The 13,616-nt window shown below is 49.0% G+C and overlaps 1 protein-coding gene across 3 annotated transcripts in view; it reads right to left on the reverse strand.

Annotated features, from left to right (window-relative positions):
* The window catches only part of LOC143808886 (uncharacterized), a 266,593-nt gene that overhangs the window by 191,561 nt on the left and 61,416 nt on the right, over positions 1-13,616 (reverse strand). Inside the window, exons 4-7 of one of the 3 annotated variants that reach the window (XM_077292058.1) lie at positions 10,886-11,077; positions 10,622-10,786; positions 9,910-10,033; positions 7,666-9,436 (exon numbers count right to left, since the gene is read on the reverse strand). In XM_077292058.1, the coding sequence (XP_077148173.1) occupies positions 7,902-9,436; positions 9,910-10,033; positions 10,622-10,786; positions 10,886-11,077 (2,016 nt within the window). In that variant the 3' untranslated portion in view covers positions 7,666-7,901. Of the gene's footprint in view, positions 1-7,665; positions 9,437-9,909; positions 10,034-10,621; positions 10,787-10,885; positions 11,217-13,616 lie in introns of those variants that run through there. The other 2 variants (XM_077292059.1, XM_077292056.1) reach the window with 2 other exon arrangements.

Consider the following 13,616-nt stretch of genomic DNA (forward strand, 5'->3'; position numbering starts at 1 on the left):
GCACTTCTGGACGGCAACTGGCGGTGTTGGAGCCCAGGGACAGGTGGAGGAGGAGGAGGTTGGAGGAGGTAGGAGGAGGTAGGAGGGATTGCCACACACACAGCAGGGGAACAGCTGACGTTACTGAACCCCAATAACAGAGGAGGGACTGTTGACTGTGCGTACAGCACTTCTGGACGGCAACTGGCGGTGTTGGAGCCCAGGGACAGGTGGAGGAGGAGGAGGTAGGAGGAGGTAGGAGGGATTGCCACACACACAGCAGGGGAACAGCTGACGTTACTGAACCCCAATAACAGAGGAGCGACTGTTGACTGTGCGTACAGCACTTCTGGACGGCAACTGGCGGTGTTGGAGCCCAGGGACAGGTGGAGGAGGAGGAGGTTGGAGGAGGTAGGAGGGATTGCCACACACACAGCAGGGGAACAGCTGACGTTACTGAACCCCAATAACAGAGGAGGGACTGTTGACTGTGCGTACAGCACTTCTGGACGGCAACTGGCGGTGTTGGAGCCCAGGGACAGGTGGAGGAGGAGGAGGTTGGAGGAGGTAGGAGGGATTGCCACACACACAGCAGGGGAACAGCTGACGTTACTGAACCCCAATAACAGAGGAGGGACTGTTGACTGTGCGTACAGCACTTCTGGACGGCAACTGGCGGTGTTGGAGCCCAGGGACAGGTGGAGGAGGATGGAGGAGGTAGGAGGAGGTAGGAGGGATTGCCACACACACAGCAGGGGAACAGCTGACGTTACTGAACCCCAATAACAGAGGAGGGACTGTTGACTGTGCGTACAGCACTTCTGGACGGCAACTGGCGGTGTTGGAGCCCAGGGACAGGTGGAGGAGGAGGAGGTTGGAGGAGGTAGGAGGGATTGCCACACACACAGCAGGGGAACAGCTGACGTTACTGAACCCCAATAACAGAGGAGCGACTGTTGGGACTGTGCGTACAGCACTACCAGGCAACAACTAGCGGTGTTGGAGCCCAGGGACAGGTGGAAAAGCAGAGGAACACAATGTAGGCCGAAGCCTGAGAAAGTCGAAAGGGAACCTTTAACCCCCCCCCAAGGCGTTTGTAGCTGAAAGAGCCAGCTTGTGCAGCACAAAAGATGCAAAAGGAAAAGGTGGCTCTTTTCATCATGCTCCTTGCAAACACAGAACTAAACACTTATAAAATGTGTCCCCTGCAACCGTAAAACCGTCCCGGAGGTGGGACTTTCCTTCGTAATGTGACGCAGCCCAGCCATCATTCCTACCCCCCCGGCGCCGCGCACCGGCTCCTCAGCGTTGTTTTATTCCGTCCAGGAGCCTGCGCTGTTATGTTATCCCGTGGCCAGGCACACTTAGCGCTGCCCGTCTTCTGGCATCATTTGGTGTCTGGATGGCTGCGCCTGTGCGGCCGCGCTGGCAGAGAGCCCGCCTCGCAGTGTCTTCTGATTTAATCCCACTGGGGGCCTGGGATCCATGGACATGCGCAGTGCATATCTGAACCTCCACCTCTCACTCATCTCCCTATGGCTTCTTCAGACTGTGCGGTGTCACGGCCGTGGCATGCTGTTAGGGACCAGCTGACACCGAACAGTCTGAAGAAGCCATAGGGAAATGAGTGAGAGGTGGAGGTTCAGATATGCACTGCGCATGTCCATGGATCCCAGGCCCCCAGTGGGATTAAATCAGAAGACACTGCGAGGCGGGCTCTCTGCCAGCGCGGCCGCACAGGCGCAGCCATCCAGACACCAAATGATGCCAGAAGACGGGCAGCGCTAAGTGTGCCTGGCCACGGGATAACATAACAGCGCAGGCTCCTGGACGGAATAAAACAACGCTGAGGAGCCGGTGCGCGGCGCCGGGGGGGTAGGAATGACGGCTGGGCTGCGTCACATTACGAAGGAAAGTCCCACCTCCGGGACGGTTTTACGGTATCAGTGGACACATTTTATAAGTGTTAAGTTCTGCGTGTGCAAGGAGCTAAACAAAAATAGCTACCTTTTCCTTGGGCAGCATTACTGCTGCACAAGGTGGCTCTTTCAGTAACAAACGCCTTGGGGGGGGGGGGACAGATTCCCTTACATTTCAGTTGTTGTGTCAGCGTGGCGGTCGCATGACACATTGCCGGCTACACAGCTGGGGATCAGCTGACGTTACTGAAACCCAATAACACTGGGTCGTATGTTTTGACTGTGCAGACGGCACGTCTGAGCCTCAACTGGCGGTGTTGGAGCCCAGGAATTTAAGTTCAGGTGGTAGAAAGATGAACACAACAGGAGACCTGGATAACGTATACAGTGACCTAATTATTCAATCAGGAGGAGGAGTGGCAAATTCCGGCGAGATCCAGGCCTTGTTCATTTTCAGGAAAGTAAGCCGGTCAACGTTATCGGAGGATAGTCGCATGCGACGGTCAGTTAGTACACCACCTGCAGCACTAAAGACACGTTCCGATAATACACTGGCCGCAGGGCAAGACAGCACCTCCAATGCATACTGGCTTAGCTCTGGCCATGTATCCAGCTTTGAGACCTAAAACTTGAAAGGGGAAGAGCCGTCTGGGAGTACAGCAAGAGGGCAAGACATGTAGTCTGTCACCATCTGACGGAACCGTTGCCTCCTGCTGACTGGAGCCGTCTGTGATGGTGTAGACTTTTGTGGCGGGCACAGAAAACTGTGCCACAGTTCGGCCATACTGGTCTTGCCTTGGGCAGAGGCACTGCTTCTGCTCCCTCTTTGTGCAGAGCCTCCACCACGGCCTGGACGCACTGAGCTGCTTTGGAATGCACTAGCAGCACTTCTCTCAGTTGGAATGGAGAAGATGATGGAATTGACCAGTGTGTCTTGGTACTCCCGCATTTTTCGCTCCCGGTTCAACGGTGTGATGAGGCTTTCTACGTTGTCCCGGTAGCGAGGATCGAGGAGGGTGAACACCCAATAATCAGACATGTTGAGAATGTGGGCGATGCGGCGGTCGTTTCTCAGGCACTGCAGCATGTAATCCACCATGTGCTGCAGACTGCCAACTGCCCAAGAAACGCTGTCCCCTGCTGGAGGCGTGATCTCTGCCCGCTCGTCATCACCCCACCCTCGCTGTACACACTGACTACTGGACAATTGTGTAACTCCCTCCTCTGGACGGATGTCTTCCTCCTCCATTGACTCCTCCTCATCCTCCTCACAAACGGTCCCCTGCCTACGCGTTTGTGAGGAACCACGTGGCGCTGACTGTCCAGAAGATGATGGAAATGGTGAATCCTCATCCTCCACCTCTTCCACAACATCATCCCTTAGCGCTTGCAGTGATTTTTCAAGCAGGCAGATAAGGGGGACAGTCATGCTGACTAGTGCATCATCTGCACTCGCCATCCGCGTGGAATAATCAAAGGGACGCAAAACCTGGCAGACGTCATTCATAGTGGCCCACTCTGTGGTTGTGAAGTCTGTACGGCGCTGACTGCGACTTTTTTGCGCCTGAAGCAGCTGGTACTCCATTACAGCTTGCTGCTGCTCACACAACCGCTCCAACATATGTAACGTGGAATTCCACCTGGTAGGTAGGTCACATATGATGCGATGTTCCGGCAGGCGGTGTCGGCGCTGCAGAGCCGCAATGCGCGCTTTTGCCGTGCTGGAACGCCGCAAGTGAGCACACTCTAGGCGGACCTTGTGCAGCAGTGCATCAAGATCCGGATAGTCCCTCAAAAAGCTCTGCACGACCAAATTGAGCACATGTGCCAGACATGGGATGTGAGTGAGGTTGCCGAGGCCCAGAGCTGCCACCAGATTTCGGCCATTATCACACACTACCATGCCTGGCTGGAGATTCGCTGGCACAAACCACACATCGCTCTCCTGCTTGATGGCATTCCAGAGCTCCTGCGCTGTGTGGCTACGATTCCCCAAGAAAATTAATTTCAAGACGGCCTGTTGACGTTTGGCCACGGCTGTGCTCATGTCGGTCGTAACAGGTACACGTTCATCACGGGTCCATGTGGAGGTGGACTGTGACGGCTCCTGCAGCGATGATTCTGAGGAACTGGTGTAAGAGGAGGAGTCAATGCGTACAGAATGGATTCCTGCAATCCTTGGAGTGGGCAGGACACGTCCTGCGCCACTCGCACGGTCTGTACCCGGCTCAACGACATTAACCCAATGGGCAGTGAGGGAAAGGTATCGCCCCTGTCCATGTTGACTGGTCCACGCATCGGTGGTGAGGTGGACCTTGCTACTGACGGCGTTCAGTAGCGCGTGTTTTATGTGTCCCTCCACATGCTTCTGCAGGGCAGGGACGGCTTGCCTGCTGAAGTAAAAGCGGCTGGGCACATTGTACTGTGGGACTGCCAATGACATCAAGTCACGGAAGCTGTCAGTCTCCACCAGCCTGAATGACAGCATTTCCAGTGACAGAAGTTTGGCAATGCCTGCAGTCAGAGCCTGTGCTCGTGGGTGGTTTGACGAGAAAGGCCGCCTTTTCTCCCATGCCTGTACTACCGATGGCTGTAGACTGGGCTGGGAGTGTGTGGATGACTGGGAAAGTGGCGCTGCGGGTGGAATTACAGCGGGTCTCTGGACAACAGGGGCAGAGGTTCTTCCACGGCGATCCTGGGAGGACGCCGAACCAGCTGCGTGTGAGGTAGAGGAAGAGGCAACACGAGCTGAAGAGGTGGTAGCTGCCGCTGTTGGTTGGCCTACCTCTTCAGTGTGTTTTTCTAACTCCGCCGGGTGCCTGTTGCGCACATGTTTCCACATGTTGGAGGTATTGAGGTTGCTGACATTTTTCCCTCTTTTGACTTTTTGATGACACACGTTGCATCTGACATAGCAAATGTCATCTGCAACTGTGTCAAAAAAGGACCAGGCACTGCAAGTCTTGGGAGCGCCCTTTTTGGCTTTTGGAAGAGACATGCTCCTAACGGGTGCCAAAGCGGAGGCTGCAGGATCCGCAGTCTTCCCCCTCCCTCTCCCTCTCCCTCTTTGGGCCGTACGGGGAATCTCTTCCTCAGAGCTGCTCCCACCACCTTCCTGTCCCTCACGCCAAGATGGGTCGAGGACCTCATCATCTACACTACCCTCTGCCCCCAACTGCTCCTCCTGGGTAGTCTCAGCAGCAGAGCACGCACCAGTAAGTGGCACCTGAGTGTCATCATCAGCTGATGCGGCCTGCGATGTGGTGACCGGAGCCACTGGCCCACCCGCCTCTTCAGAGGAAGACAGAAAAAGCTGTTGGGCATCACTGCACCCTGCCTCTTCTTCCATTTCTCCAATGCTGCTTGGCTGGCCCCCTGTTTCCAAGCGAAGAGATTCAGAGAACAGAAGTAGAGACGGCTCCTGTCCTGGGCTCTCTGTCTGCCTGGGCAATTTGGCAGGTGGTGAAGAGACAGATGGCTGCTCTCCAGTGCTCTGTGTCTGAGAGGATGTGGCACTAATGGAAGTTGATGCATTAGCTGCCATCCATCCGACAACAGCTTCAATTTGTTCTTCACGCAGCAGCGGTGTACGGCGCTCGGACACAAAGCTTCGCATGAACGACTGTTGCCTGGTGAAAGTGGGTGCTGATGAGTCACCGGTGCCCGCAGCAGGCACAGAATCCCCACGTCCCCTCCCTGCTCCGCGCCCACGCCCACGTGCCTTACTCACTGCCTTCTTCATCTTGGTTGACTGATAAAGATAAGCAGAAAAGTACTAACGGATTTGTGTGCTTATTCCTGAGCAACTCCTCCTAACAGGTATAAGAAGCACTAATTATCTAAAGTGTGGACTAGACTTTAATATGAGCTAATGTGGCCTACAGAAATGTAAAGTGGTGTAACTGGTGTGTTTGGTGAACTTTATTATTTATTTATTTTTTGGGGGCTGAACTGACAACAGATAGAGCTGCAGTCACACGGAGACCGTGCAGACAGACGTAAACGGCGCTACAAGGCCCAAAAACCCTCCTCTACTTTATCCTATGTAGTGTTTTTCCACAAATTAGCTGGAGACGGGTGGAAAGACACTAATAGGATTTTTTTGAATAAATTAGCAGCAGACTACACTATTTGGAAAAAAAAGAAAATTGATTTGGCGGTATGACGCAGTGAAAAACCCTGAGCTGGAGACAACCAGGCTATAGCTGCTCACAGATTACAGGGCGAGCTGCAGTCACACGGAGACCGTGCAGACAGCCGTAAACGGCGCTGCAAGGCCCAAAAACCCTCCTCTACTTTATCCTATGTAGTGTTTTTCCACAAATTAGCTGGAGACGGGTGGAAAGACACTAATAGGATTTTTTTAAATTAATTAGCAGCAGACTACACTACTTTGAAAAAAAAGAAAATTGATTTGGCAGTATGACGCAGTGAAAAACCCTGAGCTGGAGACAACCAGGCTATAGCTGCTCACAGATTACAGGGCGAGCTGCAGTCACACGGAGACCGTGCAGACAGCCGTAAACGGCGCTGCAAGGCCCAAAAACCCTCCTCTACTTTATCCTATGTAGTGTTTTTCCACAAATTAGCTGGAGACGGGTGGAAAGACACTAATAGGATTTTTTTAAATTAATTAGCAGCAGACTACACTACTTTGAAAAAAAAGAAAATTGATTTGGCGGTATGACGCAGTGAAAAACCCTGAGCTGGAGACAACCAGGCTACAGCTGCTCACAGATTACAGGGCGAGCTGCAGTCACACGGAGACCGTGCAGACAGCCGTAAACGGCGCTGCAAGGCCCAAAAACCCTCCTCTACTTTATCCTATGTAGTGTTTTTCCACAAATTAGCTGGAGACGGCTGGAAAGACACTAATAGGATTTTTTAAAATTAATTAGCAGCAGACTACACTACTTTGAAAAAAAAGAAAATTGATTTGGCGGTATGACGCAGTGAAAAACCCTGAGCTGGAGACAACCAGGCTACAGCTGCTCACAGATTACAGGGCGAGCTGCAGTCACACGGAGACCGTGCAGACGGCCGTAAACGGCGCTGCAAGGCCCAAAAACCCTCCTCTACTTTATCCTATGTAGTGTTTTTCCACAAATTAGCTGGAGACGGGTGGAAAGACACTAATAGGATTTTTTTGAATAAATTAGCAGCAGACTACACTACTTGGGAAAAAAAAAAAAAAAGGAACAGTATGAGGCAATGAACCACCCTCCCTGAACTGAATACAACCAACTATGGATGGCCTATGTGGCTGCACTCAGACTGGAGACTGGGCTGCACTCACACACACACACACACAGACCCTGCAGATCGCTGTGAAAACAGCGCTACAAGGCAAAAGCAAGGTGAATAGTAGGTGAACACAGCGGTTGCTAAATTAGCCTTTGGAAAGCACAAAGAAGCAAATCGCTATCTCTAAACTGTCCCTCAGTCAGCAAACAGCGTCCTGTCACTAACTGAATTCACAGCAGAGTGATCGCAAAATGGCGCCAGCGACTTTTAAACTGCATCATGACATCATTACACCAGCCAATCACAGCCTTGCCAGTAGTTTCATGCCCTCCATGCTAAACAGGATGTGCCCACACTTGGAATCAATCTCATTGGCTGAATTTCTGCTTTTTGAATCTTAGAACTTCCGATTCCGGTATCCGATACGCGGCAAGTATCGGAATCCCGGTATCGGAATTCCGATACCGCAAGTATCGGCCGATACCCGATACTTGCGGTATCGGAATGCTCAACACTACTGATGACTATGAAGTTTGTCTTTTCTAATAAAGCATTTTCCACATTCGGAGCATGAGTACGGCTTCTCTACTGTGTAACTTCTCTGGTGTTTAACCTGAAAGGATTCGTTAAAAGAAACATTGTCCACACTCTGAACATGAATTTTCTGATGTCTGAGAAGACTTGATTCATATATAAAAGAGATCCCACATTTGTTACATGTATATGCATTTTCTCCAGTGTGATCTCTTTGATGACACCTTAGCAGGGCTTCAGAATTAAAGCATTTTCTACATTCTGAGCATAGTACGGCTTCTTTACTCTGTAAGTTCTCTGGTGTTTAACCTGAAAAGATTTGTTTAAAGAAACAGTTTCCACACTCTGAGCATGAATTTTCATATGTCTGAGAAGACTTGATTCATATATAAAACAGATCCCACATTCGCTACATGTAACTGGATTCTCTCCAGTGTGATCGTTTTGATGAGAACTTAGCAGGGCTTCAGTATTAAAACATTTTCCACATTCTGAGCATGAATACGGCTTTTCTTCTGTGTGAGTTTTCACATGAGTAATAAGATTTGATTTATCTATAAAACCTTTCTGACATACAGAACATGAATAAGGCCTCTCTCCTGTGTGAATTCTCTCATGTACAGTAAGACTTGATTTTGCTGCAAAACATTTCCCACATTCTGAACATGAATACGGCTTCACTCCTGTGTGACCCCTCTCATGTAAAATAAGACGTGATTTATCTATAAAACCTTTCTGACATACAGAACATGAATAAGGCCTCTCTCCTGTGTGAATTCTCTCATGTACAGTAAGACTTGATTTTGCTGCAAAACATTTCCCACATTCTGAACATGAATACGGCTTCACTCCTGTATGAGTTATCTGATGAGCTAAAACATCTGATTTTGTATTATACCATTTCCCACATTCCGAACATGAATACAGTTTCTCTCCTGTGTGAACACTTTTATGCTTGTTAAGAGCCGATTTCCTTTGAAAACATTTCCCACATTCTGAACAAGCATGCGGCTTTACTCCTGTGTGAATTTTCTCATGTGTGATAAGATGTGATTTATGTGCAAAATGTTTCTGGCATACTGGACATGAATACGGCTTCTCTCCTGTGTGAAGTCTCTGATGTACAACAAGATATGATTTTAAATTAAAACATTTCCCACATTCTGAACATGAAAACTGCCTTTTTCCTTTGTGAATTCTCTCATGTTTACCAAGATGTGATTTACCTTTAAAACATTTTCCACATTCTGAACATGAAAACGGCTTCTCTTCTGTGTGAATTCTCTTATGTTTAGTAAGAAGATTTTTGCCTGAAAAACATTTCCCACATTCTGAACATAAATATGGCTTCTCTCCTGTGTGAATTCGTTCATGGTTAACAAGATCTGATTTAAAATTAAAACCTTTTCCACATTCTGAACATGCGTACGGCTTCTCTCCTGTGTGAATTCTCTCATGTCTAACAAAATTAGATTTACTTATAAAACATTTTCCACATTCTGAACATGAGAATGGCCTTTTTCCTTTGTGAGTTCTCTCATGATTAACAAGGGTAGATTTTTGTGAAAAACATTTACCACATTCTGAACATGAATACGGGTTCTCTCTCGTGTGACTTCTCTTATATTTAACAAGATGTTCTCGATGTACATTAGGGGTAATGAGGATTTCTCCTGAGGACTGACACATGATATCTTCATCTTTAACATTAAATTCTAGAGATAACACAACTTTTCTTCCAGGACGATCACTTGCATTTTCTGTTAGAAATAAAAACAGATTTCATGATTTTTTACAATTCCAACTTTAAATGTAAAGGTCCATCCATATCCCTCCTCTGATCCAGGTTGAAAGCTCTAAAAGAAATGCTATGGAATCCATTGCACATTAGGGGCAAATACCCCAATTATCAGGGGGAAGAGAAGATGCAGAATATGGGATCCTCCAATGGTTCTTGCTTCCCCAGTAACTATGTCTGAGATGTTCTCATCAGTCACAAGAGATAGCACAAAAGAGAGTGCTGGACTTCCAGCCAAGCATCCCAAAGTAAACCTCCTTTGCTTCCATGATCATCATGAGTATACATTCAGACACGGGCGAATTCATGTTCCAACCAAATAATAATTATACTAACGGGCAATTGCAAACACATTTATGCACGGCCTGGGACAGTAGTGAGGCTGTATTATATCTGCCAGTGGCGACCACAGAAATAACTGAAGTCTCCTCTTACCTGGTGATACAAGAGGCCCATGCTCCTCCACCACAACGTCCTTATACTGCTCCCAGTGTCCTTCTATATAATCCCACTCCTCCATGGAGAAATAGAGAGCGACGTCCTGACACCTGAGAAGAACCTGACAACCAATGAGACTGACATTACCCAGAATCCTCCAGTGTATACTGTATAATCTCCCAGCAGTCTCCTCTCATCACCCAGAATCCTCCAGTGTACACTGTATAATCTCCCAGCAGTCTCCTCTCATCACCCAGAATCCTCCAGTGTATACTGTATAATCTCCCAGCAGTTTCCTCTCCTCACCCAGAATCCTCCAGTGTATACTGTACAATCTCCCAGCAGTCTCATCTCCACTCGTCACCCAGAATCCTCCAGTGTATACTGTATATTCTCCCAGCAATTTCCTCTCCTCACCCAGAATCCCCCAGTGTATACTGTATATTCTCCCAGCAGTTTCCTCTCCTCACCCAGAATCCTCCAGTGTATACTGTATAATCTCCCTGCAGTCTCCTCTCCGCTCATCACCCAGAATCCTCCAGTGTAATCTCCCAGCAGTCTCCTCTCCTCCCATCACCCGGAATCCCCCAGTGTAATCTCCCAGCAGTCACCTCTCCGCTCATCACCCAGAATCCCCCAGTATAATCTCCCAGCAGTCTCCTCTCCGCTCATCACCCAGAATCCCCCAGTGTAATCTCCCAGCAGTCACCTCTCCGGTCAGCAGCTCAGTGATCTTGTTGGCCAGTTCTAGGACCTTCTTCTCAGGTGTCGGGGAGTGCAGGGGTTCAGTGATGGGGCTCTGGATCTTGCTCCGTCCTCCGGACATACAGGGGGTCACACGGTCACCGGACGTCTTCTTCACCACCGTGTGCTCCTGTGTACAGTGACAGACGCCGATCACCACAGATTCTATCCATCTTATCAGTCCTGTTATATTAGTAGAGATCAGAGTGATCTCATGGGAGACTCTCACCTTTCCCTTTAACAAGTCGATTATCTCCAGGGCGAGGAGTAATATTCTTGCAGTCATGTTGCTTTTGTCCTGGTCGCTCTTCGTTGGGTCATTTTTCATCCTGACGTCCTGGTACTGATCCTTCTGTCCTTCCATGTACTCCCACTCCTCCATGGAGAAATAGACAGCGGCATCCTGACACCTGACAGGAACCTGACAAACATACAGTTAGGTGCAGAAATCATTGGCCAGTGAGGAATCCTCGTGATTTCAGCTCTGCAGGCCGCTAGATTGGATGTAAAGTGAAACAACTGAGATGTAATCGAAGTGGAGACATTTAGGTTTAATTAAAGGGGAGGAAAAAAATCTCCTGTGAAACGTTTAGGAATTACTGCCATCTTTCTACAAATCCTCATTTCAAGGGCTGAAAAGTACCGCATATACTCGAGTATAAGCCGAGATTTTCAGCCCACTTTTTTTGGGCTGAAAGTGACCCTCTCGGCTTATACTCGAGTCAGTGTCGGCGTGGGGTCGGTGGGTGAGGGGGAGCGGCGCGGTGACATACTCACCTGCTCCTGGCGCGGTCCCTGCATGTCCCATGGTCTCCAGGCAGCTCTTCCTGTGTTCAGCGGTCACGTGGTACCGCTCATTAAAGTAATGAATATGGATGCATATTCATTACTGTAATGAGCGGTACGTGACCGCTGAACACAGGAAGATGCCGCCGGCTCCCGGACACCATCTGACAGTGAGACGGTGCCAGGGACTGCGCCGGGAGGTGATTATATCAGGGGAGGTGAGCATTGCGCGATAGTCACCTTCCTCGTTCCTTCCTCGTTCCACCGCTGCGCGCTGCTGTCTTCCGTCCGCTGGCTGTGACTGTTCAGGTCAGAGGGCGTGATGACGCGATTAGTGTGCGCCGCCCTCTGCCTGAACAGTCAGTGCAGAGGATGGAAGACAGAGCGGCGCGTAGAACGAAGAAGGTGACTATCGCTGGTGCCGGGGGCCTGAGCGAAGAGAGGTGAGTACGTGATTTTTTTTATTTTAATCTCAGCAACAGCAAATGGGGCAAATGTGTGGAGCATCTCATGGGGCCACAATGTATGGAGCATCTCATGGGGCCACAATGTGTGGAGCATCTCATGGGGCCATTATTAACCTTTGTGCAGCATTATATGGGGCATATTTTAATATGGAGCATTATATGGAGCGTATTTTGTATGGAGCATCTTATGGGGCCATAATGAACTGTATGGAGCATTATATGGGGCATATTTTAATATGGAGCATTATATGGAGCGTATTTTGTACGGAGCATCTTATGGGGCCCATCATGAACTGGATGGAGCATTATATGGGGCTCCTGATTCAATATGGATATTCAAAAACACTTAAACTACTGATGTCTCAATTAATTTTACTTTTATTGGTATCTATTTTTATTTTTGACATTTACCAGTAGCTGCTGCATTTCCCACCCTAGGCTTATACTCGAGTCATTAAGTTTTCCCAGTTTTTTGTGGCAAAATTAGGGGGTCGGCTTATACTCGAGTATACACGGTAATTGAAAAAAAAAATCAACTTTATCATAAAGAAAATGTTCATCTTGAATACACTGCTGAAATAAATAAACCCTTAACACAATATAACTCCAAGTCAACCACACTTCTGTGGAATCAACCTGTCCCGTTAAGAAGCAGCACAGATTGTGAATCCATTTCTCCTGCTGTTACATAATTACAGAGGTAGAAATAAGCCCCCGGCCATCAGGTTCTCCCTTCCTCCACCAATTGTACATGTTGTCACTAATTATCTATAACCCACAATGTTCTGTGTCTGGAGGAAATCACCCGGCCCTTGTATAAAGCTGTTATAGTGTCGGCCATTACTAACTCTTGTGGTCGGCATTCCACAGTCTGACTGCTCTAACTGTAAAGAACCCTTTCCTACTTATCTGCCGGAATCGCCTTTATTCCGCCCATAATCTGTGCCCACAGGTCCTCTGTATGGTCTATAGAAGGAATAAGTCCTGTGCCGTCCTCTGTACTGACCACACATGTATTATACATATAAATGAGATCTCCTCTGAGACGTCTTTTTTCCAAGCTAAACAAGCTCAAGTTTTCCTACCTCTCATCATATGAGAGGCCTCGATCCCTTGAAATAGAGAAGTCTCCATCCCGTGTAATATAGGAGAGGCCTCCATCCCGTGTAATATAGGAGGCCTCGATCCCTTGAAATAGAGGTCTCCATCCCGTGTAATATAGGAGAGGCCTCCATCCCGTGTAATATAGGCGAGGCCTCCGTCCCGTGTAATATAGGAGAGGCCTCCGTCCCGTCTAATATAGGAGAGGCCTCCGTCCCGTGTAATATAGGAGAGGCCTCCGTCCCGTGTAATATAGGAGAGGCCTCCGTCCCGTGTAATATAGGAGAGGCCTCCGTCCCGTGTAATATAGGAGAGGCCTCCGTCCCGTGTAATATAGGAGAGGCCTCCGTCCCGTGTAATATAGGAGAGGCCTCCGTCCCGTGTAATATAGGAGAGGCCTCCGTCCCGTGTAATATAGGAGAGGCCTCCGTCCCGTGTAAGATAGGAGAGGCCTCCGTCCCGTGTAAGATAGGAGAGGCCTCCATCCCGTGTAATATAGGAGAGGCCTCCATCCCGTGTAATATAGGAGAGGCTTCCATCTCATGTAAAATAGAAAAGGCCTCCGTCCCGTGTAATATAGGAGAGGTCTCCATCCCGTGTAATATA

The sequence above is a fragment of the Ranitomeya variabilis genome, chromosome 2 (genome assembly GCF_051348905.1).
Source record: "Ranitomeya variabilis isolate aRanVar5 chromosome 2, aRanVar5.hap1, whole genome shotgun sequence".
Taxonomy (NCBI): Eukaryota; Metazoa; Chordata; class Amphibia; order Anura; family Dendrobatidae; genus Ranitomeya; species Ranitomeya variabilis.